The sequence below is a fragment of the Ruditapes philippinarum genome, unplaced genomic scaffold (assembly GCF_026571515.1).
Source record: "Ruditapes philippinarum isolate M1 unplaced genomic scaffold, ASM2657151v2 ctg8_1_1_1_1, whole genome shotgun sequence".
Lineage (NCBI taxonomy): Eukaryota > Metazoa > Mollusca > Bivalvia > Venerida > Veneridae > Ruditapes > Ruditapes philippinarum.
In genome coordinates, this window is record NW_026856049.1 from 496,208 (window position 1) to 519,621 (window position 23,414).

The following is a 23,414-nucleotide window of genomic DNA, read 5'->3' on the forward strand; positions in this document are numbered from 1 at the left end:
TAAAAGGTAAAATAGTTTATTCAAAATGTTTACAATTGTTATGTTAAAATAAAGAAATATGGAAGATAGTAATATATAGAAAGCATAGCATGTATAATATAAATAATGATGTTAATTAAAATGATTAGGAAAAGCTATTTTCCCAATAACACAAAATGAGTCAATGCAAGCTTTTAATTCCAAATTTTAACACTTTAAAGAACACACAATATATTAAAGTAACTGAACCTTTACATTGGTTTAAAAGTGACTGACAATATTGTTACAGTATTCATACATGTATTTAATTATCAGATACTGATTCACTGAGAAATATCATGCCTTACTTTTAGATGCTACAATACTTATAACAAAAATAACATCATATCACAATTCCCGTGTGTTTTCTGTATCAGAATTGTCTAACATCACGTTGCATTTTTCATTCTTGTTTGTGTCCATTTCCCAAACAACCCTTAACGAGTTAGGGCTTTCCTTTCTAACTCTTGGTTTAGGAGTTGGACTTTCTTTCCTGTACGATTCAAATGAGCTTGGAGACAGTCGATCATTCATATCAATTGTGTCCATTGTTTGAACTGAGTCACGATGAACCTTTTCTAGATGAAGTAACAAAGGTGAGGCACTGTCTCTATGAAGTTTTGTCTTTTCATTGTCCTTATTGAGCTGCTGAAAACCATTCATTTCATACTGACTTGCTCCACTACATTGACTTATTCTTCTCCTATTGTTATCTATAGAAAAACTATAGTTGCGTTTTATCTTTTGCAGTTCCTGGTTTGTTAAAAAGCATTTGCAAAACAGTCTCCAAAACTCTCTGCGGAAGCGTTTTCCAAAAAAGTAGTATGGCACAATATTTATTGCAGAGTTGACAATGATTAAGAAATTTCCTACTTCATTAATCTTATGAAATGTCATGGAACCAGTTGCCCTATTGAAATCAATTGCGTACACCATTCTGGAAATCAAGGCTGGTCCTTGACAAACTAGAAATATTACTATAACACCAATCAACATCACTGTTGTGTCATTTCTTCTTTTTTCCTTCGCATTTATCAGACGTCCATGCTGCTTAGACATATGAACAGCATGCATTAAAAAAGTATTAAGAATTGCTAGAGTGAAAAATGGAATTCCGCACACAAAAGTTAAATATAAATAGGAGTGAACAAGATCCATAAATGTTTGACTTCGTCCAATTGAAGTATATTCTATGACAAGCCGAGTTACATTTCCTCCGTCCAAGGAAGGAATTACCATTTCCCGAGTTGTATACTCTAAATATCGGGGAATGTTGAACAGAATTCCGAATACGTAAACGCCAACTATTACCTTCCTTGCTTTTCCAACACTACACATACTCTCTGCTTTGAATGGATGACATATCATGATATATCTGTCTACTGTAAACGCTAGAGTGAGCCAAACTGATGTTACTTGAAATGTTACTGCTGATGGGTGTAAATAAGGAAATAACATTGCATATGCAGTTTTTCCCCAACTTATTTTACCTGGTTGTGGGTATGTTGTGTCTTCACTCAGTAGATATAGGGTGACTGTTAGAAGTAAAGCAAGAGTGTCGCAAACAGCAAGAGCTGCTAGATAGGAGTAGGTAGACGAGTTCATTACACGTCGTGTTAGAACAATAACGGATAATATATTACAAATTATCCCAATAAAACATACTGTGCTCCCTGCTATTCCCATTAAATAATAATTCAGCAGGGCTTTCTCATATTTTATTTTGTCGTCTTCTGAAAGAGTGTCATTTGTTTGTGATGTGTTATCACTTTCTGCTAAGAAAGAAGATAAATTAAAAGAAAAAGATATGCCCAATGATTTAATATATTCCTCAGAGTATCCTTCAACCATCGTAAAATGTTTGTCTTGTTTTCACACTTAAAACATAAATCTTTTCAAAATCATTGCCGGAGATATTTTTTGCTGACTTGTTCATAAAACATATAAATGTTGATTTCGAAGACGACAAATCTTTCCTTTTTAGGCAACAAGCAATGTTATCAAATCACGACAGGCTAATTGGTTTTTTCCCTGTTAATAATATTGCTTTGACAAATCAGCTACTTGTCCACAAGGGCACTCATTGTTTTACTAGACATTCTAGACAAAATGTTATAAACCAAGACTTATCTTAAATCACTTTGCTAATAATTTGCTCTTTTTCTTTAATAAACAAACAGTAATCAGTTACTCTTGGCAAGAAATGTCAATTCTGATTGGTCCTAATCTTGGAAGCAGAATTCTTGGAGGTCCGAAAAAAACAGCAGTAAAAATGAATGATATTTGACATTGATATTTCAGGTATAGATATACAATTTCAGCAGTTGAAAGTAACTTTAAAGATGATTCCAAGTATTTGCTTTCTTTATTGTTAATGATAACTTGTTGTCCCACATCTCAAAAAAGACAACCTTTTTGTCCTATAATGTTTAAGTTTGTTGCACTCATCCAAAATTTGCAAGTATGACTGTAGAATATACTTTAAGGTGTGTTAAACCTCTCTGCAGACTTTCAATTTTTCTTTTTTTTTTGTCTTCTTGAACCTGAAATCATACAAATATAAAAGAACTAATTAACAATATGCCATCATGACGAGGTATTTTTCTTCATTTTATATAATAATTATCTTCCGCTTCCAATAAAGGCCATGATGGCGATGAAGTCGCTCACCTCACTAAAGATGGCAACAGGGGTAGCATACTTTTTAGTATAATTTTAGTACATTTTAAAAATTCTTGTACAAATACTCAACAGGATCAGAAATAGGCAAAATAAAAAATAGAGAAACACATGTTGTATAAAATGCTGTAGTTATCATTACAATATTTTAAAATGAATCATTCCTTTTTCTTGATATAAGCAAAGATTCATTTAATTTCTACTTTATGTATGTAAGTGTTTGGCAGCAATATGTTAATCAAGTTATGTTGTATATTATGCCAACACCATTTAATTCTAGTGTTGAAAATTAATACATATTTTACTCAGTTTTGTTAAAACATAATGTCATCATTTTATACAATAACGTAGACCTAAAAATACAAGAATCATTGAATGTGATGTAAATGATGTATATCTAAACATTTTAAGATAAACAGATAAAACATTGATATACTGCAGTTTCACACACATTTGATGATATATTGAAAAAGAAACACATTATTATATGACTGTATAACTTTATCTGTTTTATATCCATGATATGTATCAGTTATTAACTATTATATCTGTCTAGCATCAAATTAAACAATTTTATCTGTCTAGAATCAAGTTAAACAATTATATCTGTCTAGAATCAAGTTAAACAATTATATCTGTCTAGAATCAAGTTAAACAATTATATCTGTCTAGAATCAAATTAAACAATTATATCTGTCTAGAATCAAGTTAAACAATTATATCTGTCTAGAATCAAGTTAAACAATTATATCTGTCTAGAATCAAGTTAAACAATTATATCTGTCTAGAATCAAGTTAAACAATTATATCTGTCTAGAATCAAGTTAAACAATTATATCTGTCTAGAATCAAGTTAAACAATTATATCTGTCTAGAATCAAGTTAAACAATTATATCTGTCTAGAATCAAGTTAAACAATAATATCTCTTTAGAATCAAGTTAAACAATTATATCTGTCTAGAATCAAGTTAAACAATTATATCTGTCTAGATCAAGTTAGAATCAAGTTAAACAATTATATCTCTTCTAGAATCAAGTTAAACAATTATATCTGTCTAGAATCAAGTTAAACAATTATATCTGTCTAGAATCAAGTTAAACAATTATATCTGTCTAGAATCAAGTTAAACAATTATATCTGTCTAGAATCAAGTTAAACAATTATATCTGTCTAGAATCAAGTTAAACAATTATATCTGTCTAGAATCAAGTTAAACAATTATATCTGTCTAGAATCAAGTTAAACAATTATATCTGTCTAGAATCAAGTTAAACAATAATATCTCTTTAGAATCAAGTTAAACAATTATATCTGTCTAGAATCAAGTTAAACAATTATATCTGTCTAGAATCAAGTTAAACAATTATATCTGTCTAGAATCAAGTTAAACAATAATATCTCTTTAGAATCAAGTTAAACAATTATATCTGTCTAGAATCAAGTTAAACAATTATATCTGTCTAGAATCAAGTTAAACAATTATATCTGTCTAGAATCAAGTTAAACAATTATATCTGTCTAGAATCAAGTTAAACAATTATATCTGTCTAGAATCAAGTTAAACAATTATATCTGTCTAGAATCAAGTTAAACAATTATATCTGTCTAGAATCAAGTTAAACAATTATATCTGTCTACAATCAAGTTAAACAATTATATCTGTCTAGAATCAAGTTAAACAATTATATCTGTCTAGAATCAAGTTTAACAATTATATCTGTCTAGAATCAAGTTAAACAATAATATCTCTTTAGAATCAAGTTAAACAATTATATCTGTCTAGAATCAAGTTAAACAATTATATCTGTCTAGAATCAAGTTAAACAATTATATCTGTCTAGAATCAAGTTAAACAATTTTTGAAGAGATAGAACAATAAAGAGTTATTTATTGACAACTTTTTTCAAACGCTTCATTCTTTATCATCATTTACAAATCTTAATCATTAAAGAAGCAGCTTATAAATTTTCCCTTATATAGTTATAAATTATTGGCGTACAAAACATGAAGTTATACAAGAAGTAGAATAATATAACTTTAAAACATTCTAACAAAAATTATTGTATTCCCTCATGTAAACAAAATGATTTTCTGTTTGTTTACAAAACACAACACATCTTCCCTGGTGCAATAACCAATTCAACAACTCAAAAGTACACCAACAGGTACATTAAATGTCATATGTATCTAAACACTTCCTATTGGTTATAGACATTTAAACTTACATCAATGACAGTAAATCAGTATGTTCTCAGTATGTTCTATAACCAGAGGCCCTGATGTACATTGCTAGATTTTTTCAAGCTCTGAGCATTGTAATTTACTCAAGAGGACTTGAATGTGTTTTCTATTTAAGTTCATATACACAAGATGGCCAAATATCTAAGCTCTGGACATTGTAGTTTCACATTAAATAAGTGATTCCCAGATCAGGACCAATTTTAACCCCTGTGTCATGATTTATAAAACTTTCAAAGGTAACTATATTGTGATGCTACATGTCAAATACCTAAGCTCTGGAAAATACAAGATTTTTGAATATTTCATTTTTAAATCTGTTTTGCTCCAATGGTCAATCTTTAATCATTAAAATAACTTTTGTAGAGGGGCTTCAATCCTGTGAAATTCTGCCTCATGGTTTAGAAAGAGATGTTGTTTAAAAACTATGGATAATGATGGATGAAAGACACACTGGCATCTCACTATCTCATTGCTCAAATGAGCTAAAAATGAAGGCAACACTGACTAAGCAATCATGTTTTTTTTAATGTCCACTCCTGATATATATCTCCTGTTTTATCACAATCAGTGATTAACAAAAGTTGACCCAGATAACAATTTTAAATGAACCAGATACCAATTTACTTCAGATTTCCTATATATTGTTTCAGTCACTATACTGTAATGTTTGAGGTAGTCTATGTCTGTGACAGTAATTACATTGTCAGTAGGCTTTCAGGGAATGTCAGCTTTCAAAGGGACAATTCACTCATTAGATATCATGCAAGGAATTTTTAAAATCTATCAAATTTATAGAATACACTCAGCTAAGTTATTTACAGACCTCTAAGTATGACCTTGACTTTGGCAGCAGGGACAGCCTCACAATGGAGAACATTTGTGCCAACTTTAACATAAAGAGATAGCTAACCATCCAGCTATTACCAAAATCTCAGCAAGTGAGCAACTACTTTTTCACATGATCGATTAATCAGTGGTAAAAGACAAATGAGTCGTGCCATGACAAAACCAACATAATTATTAATGGGTTTGCGACCAGCATGGATCCAGACCAGCCTGCTCATCCACTCAGTCTGATCAGGATCCATGCTGTTTGCTATATCGGTTTCTCTACTTGTTATAGAGTTTGTAAGCAAACAGCATGGATACTGATCAGACTGTGCGGATGCAAATGCAGTTGCAAACGCATTATGTTGGTTTTGTCATGGCGCGGCTCAAATGGTCATTAGAGATCAGTTAACATTATACATATAGATATCTTACCTCATTAGGGAACCAACTAGTGGCCCTAGATTGCAAGTAACATCTCCCTTTTTAGCTTAACTGCCTGGATAACTTATTTATACTACTCTCTGGACTATAAATATGTTTTAACCTTGTATCACTCCAATAGTCTGTACATATCAATCTTTTGAGGCTAACAGGAAAGACTGGGTTGCCCAACTTTGTTTCCTCATTAAACAAGAACTGGTTGAACCGGGTGATGCTCCCCGAGAAGGTTTTGGACACAGGGCAAACACTCCAAAATAAGGAAAGGCGGAGTTATGTTTTTTGCACAGCACTTCTATTCAATGAGATCCATCTATCTATAAATTTTCCTGATGATATCTCTTATAGTTTCAGAGTTATGTCCCGGGTAAAATTCAAAGGGTAAGAATGAAAAAAGGGCAATAACTCCAAAATTAGACAAGGATTTGTTTAGGTTCTTTAAGCATTGCAGTTCTATCCAATGATATCTATCTACATACAAAGTTTCATGTTGATATCTCTAATAGTTTTAGAGTTATGTCCAGGACAAAAGTCAAAAAAGTAAAAATAAACAAAGGGCAATTACTTCAAAATAAGGCAAAGCAGAGTTATGATTCTTTAGCACTGCACTTCTACCCAATGAGACCTATCTATCTACAAAGTTTCATGTTGATATCTCTTATAAATTTAGAGCAATGTCCCAGACAAAGTTCAAAGTGTCAAAATGAACAAAGGGCAATAACTCTAAAATTAGGCAAGACAGATTTATGGTTCTTGTGAACTGCAAACCTACCTAATGAGATCTATCTACTTACAAAGTTTCATGTTGATACCTCTTATAGTTTTAGAGTTATGTCCTAGACAAAGTTCAAAGTGTAAAAATAAACAAATGGGAATAATTCAAAAATTAGGCAAGGCGCAGTTACAGTTCTTGAGAACTGCACACCTACTCAATGAGATCTATCTACCTACAAAGTTTTATGTTGATACCTCTTATGGTTTAAGAGTTATGTCCTGGACAAAGTTCAAAGTGGGGGATATTCAAAAATTAGGCAAGGCAGAGTTATGGTTCTTGTGCACTGCACACGTAGACAATGAGATCTATCTACCTACAAAGTTTCATGTTGATACCTCTTATAGTTTTAGAGTTATGTCCCAGACAAAGTTCAAAGTTTAAAATAAACAAAGGGAGATAATTCAAAAATAAGGCAAGGCAGAGTTACGGTTCTTGTGCACTGCATACCTACTCAATGAGATCTATCTACCTACAAATTTTCATGTTGATACCTCTTATAGTTATGTCCCGGACAAAGTTCAAAGTGTAACAAACGGGGATAAATTCAAAAATTTGGCATGGCAGAGTTACGGTTCTTATGCACTGCTAACTTACTCAATGAGATCTATCTACCTATAAAGTTTCATGTTGATATCTCTTATAGTTTTAGAGTTATGTCCCGGACAAAGTTCAAAGTGTAAAATAAACAAAGGGGGATAATTAAAAAAATTACGCAAGGCAGAGTTACGGTTCTTGTGCACTGCACACCTACTCAATGAGATCTATCTACCTACAAAGTTTCATGTTGATAGCATTTGTTGTTTCAAAGTTATGTCCCAGACAAGAAAAGCGGACGGACAGACGGACTACTCACAAAATGGAACTTATGTGACTTTTCCTTTGATCTTTTTGGCCATTTTAGTCACACAAGGCTTAAAAAAAGACACACAAGTAAAAACGGAATGAATAGGATCAAAGAGAATTTACTGTTTCCCATTGTTCTCCAAATCACACAAGTACCTCTAGGTTCATATGGACAGGCGACAAAATTTTTCGGGGAGCATAATAAAGTCATTACTTACTTACTTACTATCTTGTATCACTCACTGGTCTATATATGTATATATATATATCAATTTTATATTATCTTGTATCACTCACTGGTCTTTACATATTAACCTTATGTCCCAAACATCTTTTTATAATATGACAGAATAAATCTAGCTTTATTATCAATATACAATTCTTAACATTACTTGATGATAAGACATCCTGCCTATGACATGAAGTAGTTTTTTTCCTGATATTAGCATAGATCTATCAAGATTCCTAAGTAAACTTCTCAATTCAATAGCCTTTACAAATAAGAACATAGAATAATCCCCCTTGAGGGACTGGTAGTTCACAGACAGGTCAGAATTTAGTTACAAATGAGTATGTGATATGTCAGACAGTTAGTAACATTTTACACAAAAAGTTGAGAACAACCAAACCTTTTGTAAATAAGAGCCACCCTTAGGCTGGGGGCAACACTCGACTTTTTTAGTTTTCCTTAAGGCAAACAAAGAAACGAGGAAAAAAGTTATGTTTTCCTTTTTATAATTTTTATGAGTCTGTTTAGTCACACTAGTTTTTATGAATGAAGGTCAAGGTCTGTCTGTTTAACTTAAAGGGCTATCGTAAAATAGTATTATGTTCAAGTTTTGAAGATAATCCATTCAAAAATATAGTTATAGCCAATAATAGCAAGAAACAAGCACAATTTGGACATTTGACCTTGAAGGTCAAGGTCATTTATGGATGAAGGTCATGGGTTGGTCTGGTCTACTGAAAGGTCATATCATATGGGTTATTTTGGCCAAGTATGCAGACAATATATCAAGAACTTAAAAAGTAATGATCAAGGTACAATGTTTGCTGTTCAACCCCAACATGACTGTAATAATACCTTTACTTTTGAAAAAAAGTTGAGCTAAAAATATGTTAATGTAGTGGTTTAAATGACATGAAGTCCTTACTCCAAAGCATTTATCATTCGCAGTGACTATGTACAACATTGAAATAAAAACATGGAATTTGCATTATGATGTTTTATGTCGATATTTCACATTGACTCCAGAATTATTTCTGCTAACATAAAGAGAGTTAAAAAAATCATAATAGACTTGGTTCCTTTTATTACCTCCCTTTAGAAATCTTAAATTCTGACACAATTACCTCCCTTTAAAAATCTGAAATTCTGATATTCACACACAATGATGTGTCATTTTCATCCAGGTATTTTCTGCAGTACATTCTGGAACAATCTTTTTCTCTTCTCCTACCATATAAGTAATTTAAAGGATTGAAGCTGAATAAATCTATTCAATGGATGGAACAGCTGATGTTAGGACATTGACTCTTGCTATATAGACTCCTTAATTAATCTGAAAATACTTCTCTATGTGGAAAAAAAAACACCAATGTACCTGACATGGTTTGAGAGTAAGAAACTAAAGTTGCTTTCTGTATTATTCATATTTTACATTGTATTACTACAGATAATGATCAATCTGAACATTCAATAAAAAAATAGTCCATGTAATTAGTTTCTACCTTTTATTATCATGTACAATATGTGGACAGTTCATGTGTAGGAGTGTAGAACTGTAGGCTATTCATCAGTTCTGTTAATGTACTGGTCCATAAGCATTAACTGGTATAATTCTATAACTAGGTAGTAAATAAACAAAATGTGACTTTATTGTTGTTAGTGCTAAAATTCAGGAAATATTTGTAAGCATATTCTGTTATTTACTGATAGACGGTTCAAATGAAGTTCATCTTTTCATCACTGTTAACTGGTAAAACACTACTAAAATAACAGCATTACATTCATGTTTATTCACAGTTGTTGAAGTATTTAACTTACTGACTGACTGGACTTAACATCACTCTGTCAAACATTCACCTTTTATCATTTAAATATATACTTATTATAGATTATTATTATTGGATATATCTTATAATAACAAATATCTTCTCAACTAAGCTACAAATACAAAATTTTATATAAACATTTAAAAATGATGAAAAGCCTGATAAAAACAATGCTGCAATCATTTGTGGTGTCTAAATTTCTCTAAAGTAAATCTTAGTAAAAAATAATTGTCCTTCATTTATAATGATTAAGTACAAGAATAACCTTGATATAAAGTATAGCAAAAAACATCTTTATATAATGAAATATTTTGTCTGAGGTTCTTCCTTTACATAATTGAGGATTACTTGCTATTCCTTCATACTTCCATTTAATTCCTGGTGTATTCATATAAACAGCTTTTGTTTGGTCCAGACAGAGATATTAGCAAACACCATTAGAGATATAACATCTAGTATAAATCTATGTCTAAATCTATGTCTCACTTACAGAAACACTTAGCCATTATATCAACTTACACATAGTGTATCAATCAGAAATGTTTTATCCTCAAATGATCTTACATCAACCACAATTTCTTCCATAATACCTTTTTTCAAATTCTTATCAATGCATATCTAATCTAAAAATAAACAGTTTAATACAGGAGACCACCAGTCCTCATCTTTTTCTCAATCTAAGAAAATGATGAATGTAAATATAATTATAGACTTTTAGTATAAGATTTATGATACCACATCATAACATAAATATACTGTATCAGTTTTATATGATAATGACAGTGGGTGACCATCCCAATTTTGTTGTGAATCTTATAATCCATTATTAACAAAACGAAAATAGCTTACATATATCAAACTTTTGTTTTTGTAGAGAATTGATGTTTGTTGTGAATTGAATTGTTTTGAAAGTTTAAATTAAACTCTAGAGTACTAGAATAGTGTGAGCCGGCCTACTGCTGGGAAAACATTTACTGGCAAAATACAAGGAAAAGAGAGAGTGAACATGTGAAACAAGACATAACATCTAATAGAGAACATATTGCTCAATTAGCATTAAATTATCATGGGACATTTTCCTCTCTTCTATTTATCCTAACGTGTTCCAACCTATATATATGTAATACTTCATATTTCTCAAATAAAGAGAGCTAAAAAACTAATTTGTTTGTTTAGTTTGCTGAGTGTCAGCACCAGTATGATACAGTACTTCAGTAAACTGATAAAAACTGGCACTTACAATGTCTATACATTTAAATGAATGTTAATATATTTGTTGCCAACCAAAAAACAGTGTAAGTAGAAATAAAATTTTATCAAGAGTTACATCCATGTTGTTCTGTTTGGCAAAAAATTGCTTACTACAGCATATTAAGGGATACCATCCATTAACAGACTAAACTTGTTGTCTTTTGTATACAGAGTACTTGGCAATTTGTTGAAATTACTCTAGGTCAAATACTTGTTCACAAATTAAATATTGCAAATTTTTACTAAGTCAAGGGCAATTAATCTAACAAAACTGAAATAATCCACATGAGAAACCCCAGGTGCCCAACCTGACAATTTGCTGATCAACATTCCTGTAAAGTATATTGACTCTAGGTCAAATACTTTATACTTACATTTTAGTGCTACATGTGACACAACATTTTGAAACAGGCTAAATGACGGACTCACGGACATTGACAAATCTAAATGCATGTCCATGTTTTCTGATCATGATCTACACTGTTGGAAATTCTGTCAGTACATATTATGAAATTGTCCCTTAAATGACTCTAATGGGTTTGTCCAGATTGAAAACTTGAAAAGATATCTAATGTGGTAAGTGTTAAGCTGCCATGTATGATTAGCTTCATAATTATAGTAGCTATACAGTGTCTTCCAACTGTCAAATTTTTACATCTTCCTAGTTCAAGATTCTAAAACTTACCACTCTGGTTGCAATTCTATCATTAAAGATTATTTGTATTACATAATATTACTGTTAATTGTTCATACCCATTTGATTTGATGTTTGATAACTATATACTAACTTTGTTCATATCTTATTACATTATACTTGTACACTGTAATCTGGGTCATTCCAAATAAAGTATATGTTCTGTTCTGTAACAATCACTAAGGTATTATAAATTTCTTTTCATCCCACAGTACATGTGTAAAATCTATGACTATAATTCTTCACTGGCTAGGATTTATTAAAAGTAATCTTGTATTTCTATATTATTTATATTAATTTCCTTTTAAAATGACACACACATACATTTGTATTCTTGTCATCTGTTCTTTCATCTTGTCACTTCAGAGCAAACTAATTGAATTATTTATAACTATATAATTATATTTTTTTCTGTACATGCACGAATAATCAAAGAGTGATTTTTCCAGGGTATAATTAATAACTCATTAAAGGTATGTGAAAATGTGATATACAAGTAATATAAGAAATTAACTGTGATAGAGGTCTTTTAATAGCAGGTAATCATTTAAGAGATCATTTTAACTGAGCCTTTGCAATCCATAGAGAATATAACTTCATTTATGGAATTAAAAGTTTACTATTTACAATAATAATCATAATTATTAACCCATTACAGCATGAGCATTTTGTGAAAAATGACTGTTCCTGTATGTTACAAGTTCAAGGAACACGTCTATATGAAGTAATGGGTTAAAACATAAAGGATTTTAAGATCAAACAAACTTTTACTGCCTGGCAGAACAAGCCAAACTGATCCTGTTCTATACTGTTATATTTGACAATTCTCTAAACCATAAATTGTAAATATGTGTTAATTAAGTTGTTTGCCACTCATGATTTTCTATGCTGATCTCAGTGAAATATTATACCAATGTTCATACAATTCCATTAAATACTTTAACCAATATGAAGGTGAAGCAATAAACCAACCTCAACAATGCCTCCTACCATAAGTTATTATCTCTACCAATGTCTATAACTCCTTGAGACAGCAGAAATTGCCCTCAGTGCTTGTAGCACTTTGATTTTTCGTACAAAGTATTTCTGTAAAGATACTTCTTGTTCATTAATGACAATATAAGGCAGGATTTATAATAGCATTAATCACTAACATTATAAATAAGCCCCCATTAAGATGGCAAAAGGGGTACAATATTGGTACAGTAAACTTCACTTAAAGCGAACACGGTTATAGGGAACTTCCGGTTATAAGGAACAATTTATTTTTGCCCGAATTTTGCCCTTCTTTGTTTAATATAAAAATATACGGTTATAGCGAACACGGTTATAAGGAATTATCGCTTATAAGGAACTCATTTCTTAGTCCCAATTTAGTTAAAAGTGCATAAAATTACACTTTTATAACGAACTCCAAATATTGGCTTTTCGTAAATATATCCCGCATTTTGAACTTTCGTTTTCATTGGCACGGAATAAAACTCGCCGAATGTACCGTTTATTGTTGTATGTAATTCAATATATGAACATGAATTTGTATAGAAGTATGTAATAGTTTTCTATTTAGGATATTTTTAGCTTGAGTTCTTGTCACAATGATAAAACGGTAATCCCTTTTATTCTATAATTTCTTTTCTTTAATAGTTTTGCTCGAGTAAAATGTTCAACAATCACCCATGCTTGCAAACATAATCCATAGAAAACTATAAAGTATGCTTGATTGAAATAAAAAGAAATCATAGAAGATATTCAATATAAAAGGAAGAAAAATGGAAAATCTTGTTTATTCTTATTCATTGCAAGAAAACGAAAAGCACTGAGTTAAGAAACAAATATTATGTTTTATGAAAAATTGAGAAAGGGAGTAAAACTAAAACTGAAATAGGATTTTCAAATTCCAAAATGTACACTCTCGGGTATTGTGTCTAAAAAAGAAATAAATGACTAATTATTCTTAATTAAATGCTCTTAAAAATGGCGGACGATGTTTAACAATCAGTTCGTTATATGTAAATTTGTTCGCTATAAAAACTCCTGATACAAGGAACTAATTCGCTATATGCTTAAAAGGAACCCTGGATATAAGGAACAGATTTTGACTGTCCCAATGAGTTCGTTATAACCGAAGTCAACTATACTACAATCTAAGAAAGAGTGCATGTATGTTTTCAAAATACCATAAGTTTTGTTCACATCTAATCAGCAAGAGAGATTACTCACATTTTAATCTGTTTACTGTCTTGCCAAGCATGCACCAAGAAGATAAAGAAATCACTGGTGTAAATGACAAAGCAAGATGTTTTTGATAAATACGAATTACATAGTTTGTTTCTTTTTTTTTGCATTGTATCATAAATCAATGAGATTACATTCAGAATTAGAATTTCTTCCCATTGAAGTCAGCTTCATTTTTTTACACCAGCTGGTGTTCAGTAACATTAACAAACATTTTCTTTCCTGAGAACTGTTTGGTATCTCAGCCTACAGGAGCCAATAACTGACAGTATTGCATATTTGAACCCACTACAGTTATTCGTATAACCTTTATTTGACTTTTGTATTTTATCAAAAGTTCAAAACCATTCCTGGAAGTGAGATGAAGACCTATTTGAGCAGTTGAAACAACTGTTACCATTTAATGTACTTAATTTATACATGTAAATCATATTGTTTCGAGCTAATCTGTTTAGCAATTTGTTCAGAAAGTTAAACAACAGCATGAAAATCAAAGGCTAGCATAAACCATCATCTAAATAAGGAATTGAATCTGATAATTTTTCTATTTTTAGAACTTCCTGTCCCTATATATATAATTATATGTGTCTCTCTTTGGAAATAACACTTATAACATTATTAATACATAATATAATATTTTTCTAGCTATTCTTCAGTATTTATTATATTTATCATTTTTCACATCTATATGTACTTTCATATTTATTTAGGTTCTTAATTGGATTTAACTAAACAAATGTTAACCAATTTCTGACTTTCACCTGTATTTTAACCTCTGGGTAGGAAAATAAGTACATGTTTTATGTATACAATCTTACAAAAACACCTGCCATTTTGTCTATCATTGATAATTGTTATTCCATGCTTTACAAGACTGAACTAAAAATGAACCATGCCCAATCTGACACTGGCACCTGTTTAATTCAAATCATTACTGACCAATCAAAGAAGTGATTATATGGAGCCACCTGTTACAATGTTTTCAAATACTGTTTCAATAGTTGTGCACTGCTTTCATGTTTCTGTATATCTGACTGCAAGTCTGAGGAAAGTCTTGAACTGGGTTTTGCTAACCAAATGCGACTTTAAACAAGAGAGCCATGATGACAATTAACTGCTCAACTGATGATAAAGTTTACACAGACAAGATTTCTTTATAGAAAATTCCTATAAAGTTTCACCAAATGAAAGTCTTATATTTCAATATTTGTTTGCAGCCACTAGCAATTCCTATAAAAGGACAACCAAAGGATAATTCCTTTTGGATTTGTTGATGTTGTTTTCAGCTCTGATGTTCATATTGTTCAGCACATACCAACATTGTTAGTGATTTCAGTTGTGGACTATCTACTAAAGGGTTATTCTTGATTTCATCAAAATGTATCAAGCTTTCGAGAAGTAGATCAAGTCTCATATTTGAGTAGCATTTGAGTAGTAATTCTGATTTAAACTTTAGTGGCTATCTTGTTCAACAGACTGAAATGATTTTAGGAAATGTTGTAAAAAACTACCCAATGATTGTTGCTGTATAGTTTCATCTAAAATCTACAAAGCAGTAGATGGGACGACTAATGATTAAGGTTAATCTCGTGATAACCCTGTTCTGTAAGCACAACTTGATCAAGTGAACAAAAAATTAGTCCAGATGCTTTTTACATAACAAGCATTTTGAGAGTCATTCCTAATAGGGCTGTAACAAAATGGTAAAAAGGGTAAGTGCAACACATTCAATATGCCACATATAGTAGTGCCCTTAAATTTAGGATTTTTGAAGTGATCATCCTCAACCTTTCTGAATTTTATTTAAACTGTTGCCTTAAATAAAAAAAGTTCATACAGTATTAACATCCAAGAGATTACATGGAATTGAGTGACCCCATCCGTGTCTGATAGCATTCACTATTTTATGTTATTTGTCATTTTTCTCAAAGATTTTAAAAGATTTGTTGGGAGTTTGATACAATTGTAAAGTGATATCAAGAAAAAGTTTATATGAATCCAGAAATCTAGTTTGTATTGCTATATTGTTGCATCAAGCTTAATGCAGAAACGTTTGTTTTATAAATTTAAGGAATCCTTTTTTAAAACAAAAACTCTGCAACACAGCACCTTTACATCTTTTATAGATGGAGCATATTTTTATAAAAATTTTTCAGTTTTTATTCAAACTTTGTTTACCCAACACTATTGTTTAAATTTATCCTTGACACATGTTTTTAAACGCTTTTTGCAAGGCTATTGCTATTTTCATAATTATGTACTAGAGGAAGAACAGATAAGACATGCATAATCTCAAGACTGCCATCTACCCATATGTCAAGTTCATAAAAATATTTCCAGTACTTTTTGAGTTATCACTGGATTCAGTTTTATGTGTAAAATTTGCCATATTTCAGTCTATGTGTTGCCATAGCAACCAGAATTTTCAACATAGGAAGAAAAGAAAAAGACGTGCATAATCTCAAGACTGCCATCTACCCATTATGTCAAGTTTCATAAAAATATTTCCAGTACTTTTTGCTTTATCACTGATCCAGTTTATTTGTAAAATTTGCCATATTTTCAGCCTATTTGTTGCCATAGCACACAGAATTTTCAACATAGGAAGAAAAGAAAAAGACGTGCATAATCTCAAGACTGCCATCTACCCATATGTCAAGTTTCATAAAAATATTTCCAGTACTTTTTGCGTTATTACTGGATCCAGTTTATGTGTAAAATTTGCCATATTTTCAGCCTATTTGTTGCCATAGCAACCAGAATTTTCAACATAGGAAGAAAAGAAAAAGACGTGCATAATCTCCATACTGCCATCTATCCATATACCAAGTTTCATAAAAATATTTTCAGTACTTTTCAAGTTAACGCGGGATCCAGTTTTGTGGACGGACGGACTGACGGACGGACAGACGGACAGACGGATGGAGGGTAAACCTAAAGTCCCCTCCGGTAAACTGGTAGGGGACTAAAAAAGTTCTATTACAGTATTAACTTCCAGATGATTTGACATTGGAATGTGAATGTGACAAACTCTCTATACCGTGTACTGATAATATTACTATTTTATGTTATTTTGTCATTGTAGTCCAAAATACAAGGCAAACAGGATTTTAAAAGATTATGTTGGGCTAGCTTTGCCCATCACAAAGTGAAGACTGATTTATAAGATTAAAAGTGATATATGCCAATCCAAGTAAAATCTTAAGTTTGTATTGCTATATTTGTTTGCATCACAGCATTAAGTGCAGAACGTTGTGTTTTTTAAATTTCCAAGGGAATCCCTTTCCTGTTAAAACATAAAAAACAACTGCAACACAGCACCTTTTACTATCCTTTTATCAGATTGGAGCAGTACTGTTTTAAGGAAACATTTTTATTTGTTTATTCAAGCTTTGTTTACCCAGACACTATGTAATTCTTATCCTTGACACATTGTTTTATTAAACGCTTTGCAACCTTTGGTTTGCTATTTTCATAATTATGTACATCAGAGTTTTTCACAGCACTAATTTATCAAGAAAACCAAGTTCACTAATTTATCAAGAAAACCAAGTTCACTAATTTATCAAGAAAACAGAGTTCACTAATTTATCAAGAAAACCGAGTTCACTAATTTATCAAGAAAACCAAGTTCACTTATTTATCAAGAAATCCAAGTTCACTAATTTATCTAGAAAACCAAGCAAAACTTTTCAAATAAAACCAGTACAACTAAATGTGTACCTCATTACAATATTTATTTCCTCTTAACTTCAACATATCATTGTACATGTATGTACTGGCAAACTGTTACTGCTGTAATTCCTATTACATAATGTGCTTAAGATTTGAGATAAAAATCACTGACAATTCTAACATTGTCAAGAAAGCTGATAAACCCTTTTCTGTTATTGGTGCTTTTAGAAAAATTTCTTCACAATTGTAAAATAATTTAACAACTTCCCTAATCATAAATCTACTTTTTTCCCCCCATATTTTGTCAATCACATATATGGTATAGAGTAATGACCCTAAAAATGACTGTGACTTTGTCAAGGGAGCTAAAAATTGTAACATTTGGAACTGTTTTGAAAGTTACATAATAGCTTCAAAATCTGCTACTTAACCATAAATTGTAATACAATTTTCCAAACTATGTCAAAAATAAACGGATATAATCTCTCAAAAATTGTACTGAAAGGGACCTCTGATAGATATAAGTACAGACGGACAGACATAACAGACGTTATCATGTGTTCCATTGATTCATCAAGCCAAAAATATACTTCCAAGAATGACAATCTCTGATAATTACAGCACTAAATGACCCTTAATTTTGCTCTATATATTTTCTGCATAAAAATGTATGTATTTTATCTCGAGAACAGTATTCTAGATTGTCAGTATGAGAAATTTGATAGCCAACATCAATATATGTCAATTAAATATTTATCATATCTTTGCCTTGATCTTTCTGTCATTATTAGATGTCTTACAAATACAGAGATGTTTTAGCACTGAGATATTGACATCAAGAGCTTGTCCTGCAGTCTTTACTGTCTCACAAAACCATTCAATGACATCTCCATACGAAAACACGCCATATGTGGGAATGAATTTTTCAATATTTTCTGTAGAAACAGAATTGTTTTTGTACGATAGCTAGTTAATCTATGATGGACGAGGATGTTTGTTTGTCAAGTTGATTAGTAAAAGTAGTCCCAATAGACTGTGTATAAAAATCATGTATCACCATAAAAGTTTAAAACAATTCAACACACTAGTTTAAATTTTCCTTCTTTGTCTATATAAGAGAAGTAGAAACTTTAGAAAATGTTGTTAATAATAAAATTGGTATTATAGAGACCAAAGTTGTAAATTGCTACAAGACACACCCGATGATTTTAACATTAACTTTGGCATTTTTCTTAAATTTTTTATCAGCCTCCACAATTTCTAATAATGGCTTCTTGTTTATTTTTTTTTATCAAGAATGCATTTATGTGCCAGTCTGTAACAAAATCAAACTATCTAAATTCAGCTAGAGATCATGAGATAAAGATTAGAATGCATGCTGACATCTGAAATCACAAGAAAATGAGTTTTCCAACATGAGAGAATACATCAAGTTTTAAAAGATCCTTTCAAGAAGAGGTAGTCTTTCCACTAGGGGTGTCACATTTATCTGTTTAAACCGTTGCGGTCAGTTTTTAGCTAAAAACCAGTTACAAAATTCAATAACTGGTAATTAGGTTAGTATTTGACAAAGGGCGAAAAAGTTTTAAATTGATTATAAATATTACCTCAGTTTTTTTTTAATACAAGATATGACAATTGTTTGTATTTTAGTTGTACTCAACAATGTATTTTTTCCGATCTGAGCAAATACGATATGAGCCAAGTCCATATTCGGATATGTATTCTAATCAATTTGAGTACAACAAAATATGAACAAAATGGCATATCTTGTCATAAAGAAACAAAGTAAATGTTGAAAATAGTATGGTTGGTTAAACATTTAACACAATTATTTCGTCACCGTTAAAAAGGATAGCATAGCCAGTGACCCACAGACATTTCTATAAACATTGTTTGGAATGTACTGTTTATGTTCAATATGCAGTCTTTTTATAATTTAGGTAGTTTATATTTTATTTGAACGTTTTTGGTTAATCACCATTATAACAGTCAATCTTTTGAAATATATTACTAATTCAATTCAACTTGGTAACAAAAAAAAATTAACATAATTTCACTTTAACAGCTAAAAATAGAAATAAGATACCCCATGTGAACATGCTCCTGAGTTGCATCAGATGAGAATTGCTCATAATTTAATACATTGATGTTGCTGTTGTTTGATAGAAGATTGTCAAAGTCACATACAAAACAGATATGGTCTATCTATATCAGATTATCTCTACTACAGAGACAAAACCTCTCACATAGTGAAAATTGATGTGTCAATCTTCCTCAGATTAAACAATGATTACATATTTTTCTGTATAAAACTATCAAAATCATGTGTTATATAGCCTCAGGCCCCAAACTCATAATAAACTGTTGCATATATTGCATTGCTGGATATCAGCAAAATTAATTGCGATTAAATGCATGGATATCAGTAAAATTAATAATTGTCATTAAAATGCATGGATATCAGTAAAAATAATTGTTGTTAAAATGCATGGATATCAGTAAAATTAATTGTCATTAGGATATCAGTAAAACTAATTGTGATTAATATGCATGGATATCAGTAAAATTAATTGTCATTAGGATATCGGTAAAACTAATTGTGATTAATATGCATGGATATCAGTAAAATTAATTGTCATTAGGATATCAGTAAAACTAATTGTGATTAATATGCATGGATATCAGTAAAATTAATTGTCATTAGGATATCGGTAAAACTAATTGTGATTAATATGCATGGATATCAGTAAAATTAATTGTCATTAGGATATCGGTAAAACTAATTGTGATTAAAATGCATGGATATCAGTAAAATTAATTGTCATTAGGATATCGGTAAAACTAATTGTGATTAAAATGCATGGATATCAGTAAAATTAATTGTCATTAGGATATCGGTAAAACTAATTGTGATTAAAATGCATGGATATCAGTAAAATTAATTGTCATTAGGATATCGGTAAAACTAATTGTGATTAATATGCATGGATATCAGTAAAATTAATTGTCATTAGGATATCGGTAAAACTAATTGTGATTAATATGCATGGATATCAGTACAATTAATTGTCATTAGGATATCGGTAAAACTAATTGTGATTAAAATGCATGGATATCAGTAAAATTTATTGTCATTAGGATATCGGTAAAACTAATTGTGATTAATATGCATGGATATCAGTAAAATCAATTGTGATTAAAATGCAAATATGGATATCAGTAAAATAATTGCAACATATACAGTCAATTACTGGATATCATTTGATCATTATGATATGTACTGTAAAATATTGTAACATACTGTCTTGTTTGATGGTGACACTTAATGGTAACATGTTCCACCAGTTAAACCATTGTGACATAATTATATTCCTATATTTAAACAACAAAGCTTTTACAAACTTGGATATACTAACATATCTTAGCCTGCTCTATTCAGTAATGATCATAGACATGTTACTATTGCTGCTAGCTCTTACAAAATAAAATCCTCACAGCTTTAAATGGTCATGAATAACTAAAGTCTATACCTCAACTTACTGTGAAATCAAATATTTCCTGTTCAATGCACTCATGTCATCTATATAAATTTTTATGTAAATAAAACAACAACAAGGAAAGCTCGTTTATCGTTTTATCTTGACAAAAATTGGCATCTGTAAAGAACTATTCTGGTCCACAAAATCCTGAAATTAATAATGAACAGTCCCCAGTTCAGAATAGGGAAAAAACTATCAGTTGGGGAAAGGTCAGTAACCAGCAAAACCAATAATCTTAAAATATATGTTAAGCTAGCACAAGAAGCTAATTCTAAGATGACATGTTAATAGAAATAAAGCCTTTTCTTGCTATTGGATAAAACTTGTAAACTTGTCAACAAAGATTATGTCAAACATTTTCTGGTGTCATGATCTCTATATTACATGTAATTGAATCCATAAAAACAGTAGCTTGTCAAAGTTGGTTGACCCTTTATTATCGAACTTACAAGTAAGCTGACATATACAAATGCATGTGTAAAACAAGTGTATTATCCTAGGCAAAAGAGCTGAGGGTTTTAGGGTATCATAACAAAGAGCCCCAGGGCAACATAACAGAGAGCTCGCCCCAGGGCAACATAACAGAGAGCTCGCTCCAGGGCAACATAACAGAGAGCTCACTCCAGGGCAACATAACAAGTGCATGTGTAAAACAAGTGTATTATCCTAGGCAAAAGAGCTGAGGATTTCAGGGTATCATAACAAAGAGCCCCAGGGCAACATGACAGAGAGCTAACTCAAGGGCAACATAACAGAGAGCTCCAGGGCAACATAACGGAGAGTTCCAGGGCAACATAACAGAGAGTTCGCTCCAGGGCAACATAACAGAGAGCTCGCTCCAGGGCAACATAACAGAGAGCTCTAGGGCAACATAACAGCTTGCTCGAAGGGAACATAACAGCTCGCTCCAGGGCAGCAAAACAGCTCGCTCATGGGCAACATAACAGAGAGTTCTCTCCAGGGCAACAAAACAGAGAGCTCGCTCCAGGGCAATATAACAGAGAGCTTGCTCCAGGGCAACATAACAGAGAGCTCGCTCCAGCGCACTTAACAGAGAGCTCGCTCCAGGGCAACATAACATAGAGCTCACTCCAGGGCAACATAACAGAGAGCTCACTCCAGGGCAACATAACAGAGAGCTTGCTCCAGGGCAACAAAACAGAGAGCTCCAGGGCAACATAACAAAGAGCTCCATGGTAACATAACAAAGAGCTCCAGGGCAACATAACAGAGATCTCCAGGGCAACATAACAGAGAGCTCCACTGTAACATAAGTGCTCTAGCATAACTGAGCAAAAATCTATAGAGTAAGAAAGCAGAGTTTCTATCAAATACAACAACTTTTCAAATATAAATTACAAGTTCTGCTACAACTGTTGATAAGTCAGCAAGTTTAAAATCATGTAGTCTTGTATTTTTGCTATTTCGTCTGATTTTACATGACAAAAAAGATGATATTAGATACAAATAGATGACATTAGATACAAATGAGGAATTTCAATGATTAGCAATACCATTAAATTCTGATTAGAGCTTTTATACATGTCATTTACTCACAATTGTTGGAATAAGAAACCACCTGGTCTTGGTCTGCCATCAATATATAGCTTTTGTTGAGTTGACAATAGAAAAACTAATTTAAACAAGAGGGCCATGATGGTCTTAGATCTCCCACATGAGTTACATTGCTAGAAAAAGTAAAAACTCTTCAATGCTGAAGTAAGTAATTAGGTCATATTGGGTGTGCCATTTTTGACTAGGGGCAGGGAGTTTTAATATTAGCGGCATTATTTTATAAAAAAAACAAACTACAGAGGACCAAAAGGTAATACTAATGGCAATTAATAACTATGATCTGTGCTTTGTAGATTCAGGGAGAGGATTTTTAAGACCTGTTTACTTTACAATTTAAAGTCAAAACACCCCCTTGGTGGACCATTTTAAACCACAGATGTATGATGTATGTTCACAAGTTAACGCTACATGCCAAATATCTAAGCTCTGGGCATTGTGATTGAGGAGAAGATATTGTTAAAAGAAATTCTGAATGAAGATGGACAATGAGCCACTGACACAATACCATCACAAAAGCTCACCTTTGAGCATTTATGCTCAGGTGTTCTAAAAATTAAAAA

At 31.4% G+C, this 23,414-nt stretch overlaps 1 protein-coding gene across 4 annotated transcripts in view; it reads right to left on the reverse strand.

Moving 5' to 3' along the window:
- Window positions 1–23,414, reverse strand: part of LOC132745248 (FMRFamide receptor-like) — a 108,007-nt gene continuing 84,593 nt past the window's right edge. For all 4 annotated transcript variants that reach the window (XM_060734112.1, XM_060734110.1, XM_060734111.1 and 1 more), the window contains one exon: window positions 1–2,561. In XM_060734112.1, the coding sequence (XP_060590095.1) occupies window positions 367–1,869 (1,503 nt within the window). In that variant the 5' untranslated portion in view covers window positions 1,870–2,561 and the 3' untranslated portion in view covers window positions 1–366. The remainder of the gene's footprint in view (window positions 2,562–23,414) is intronic.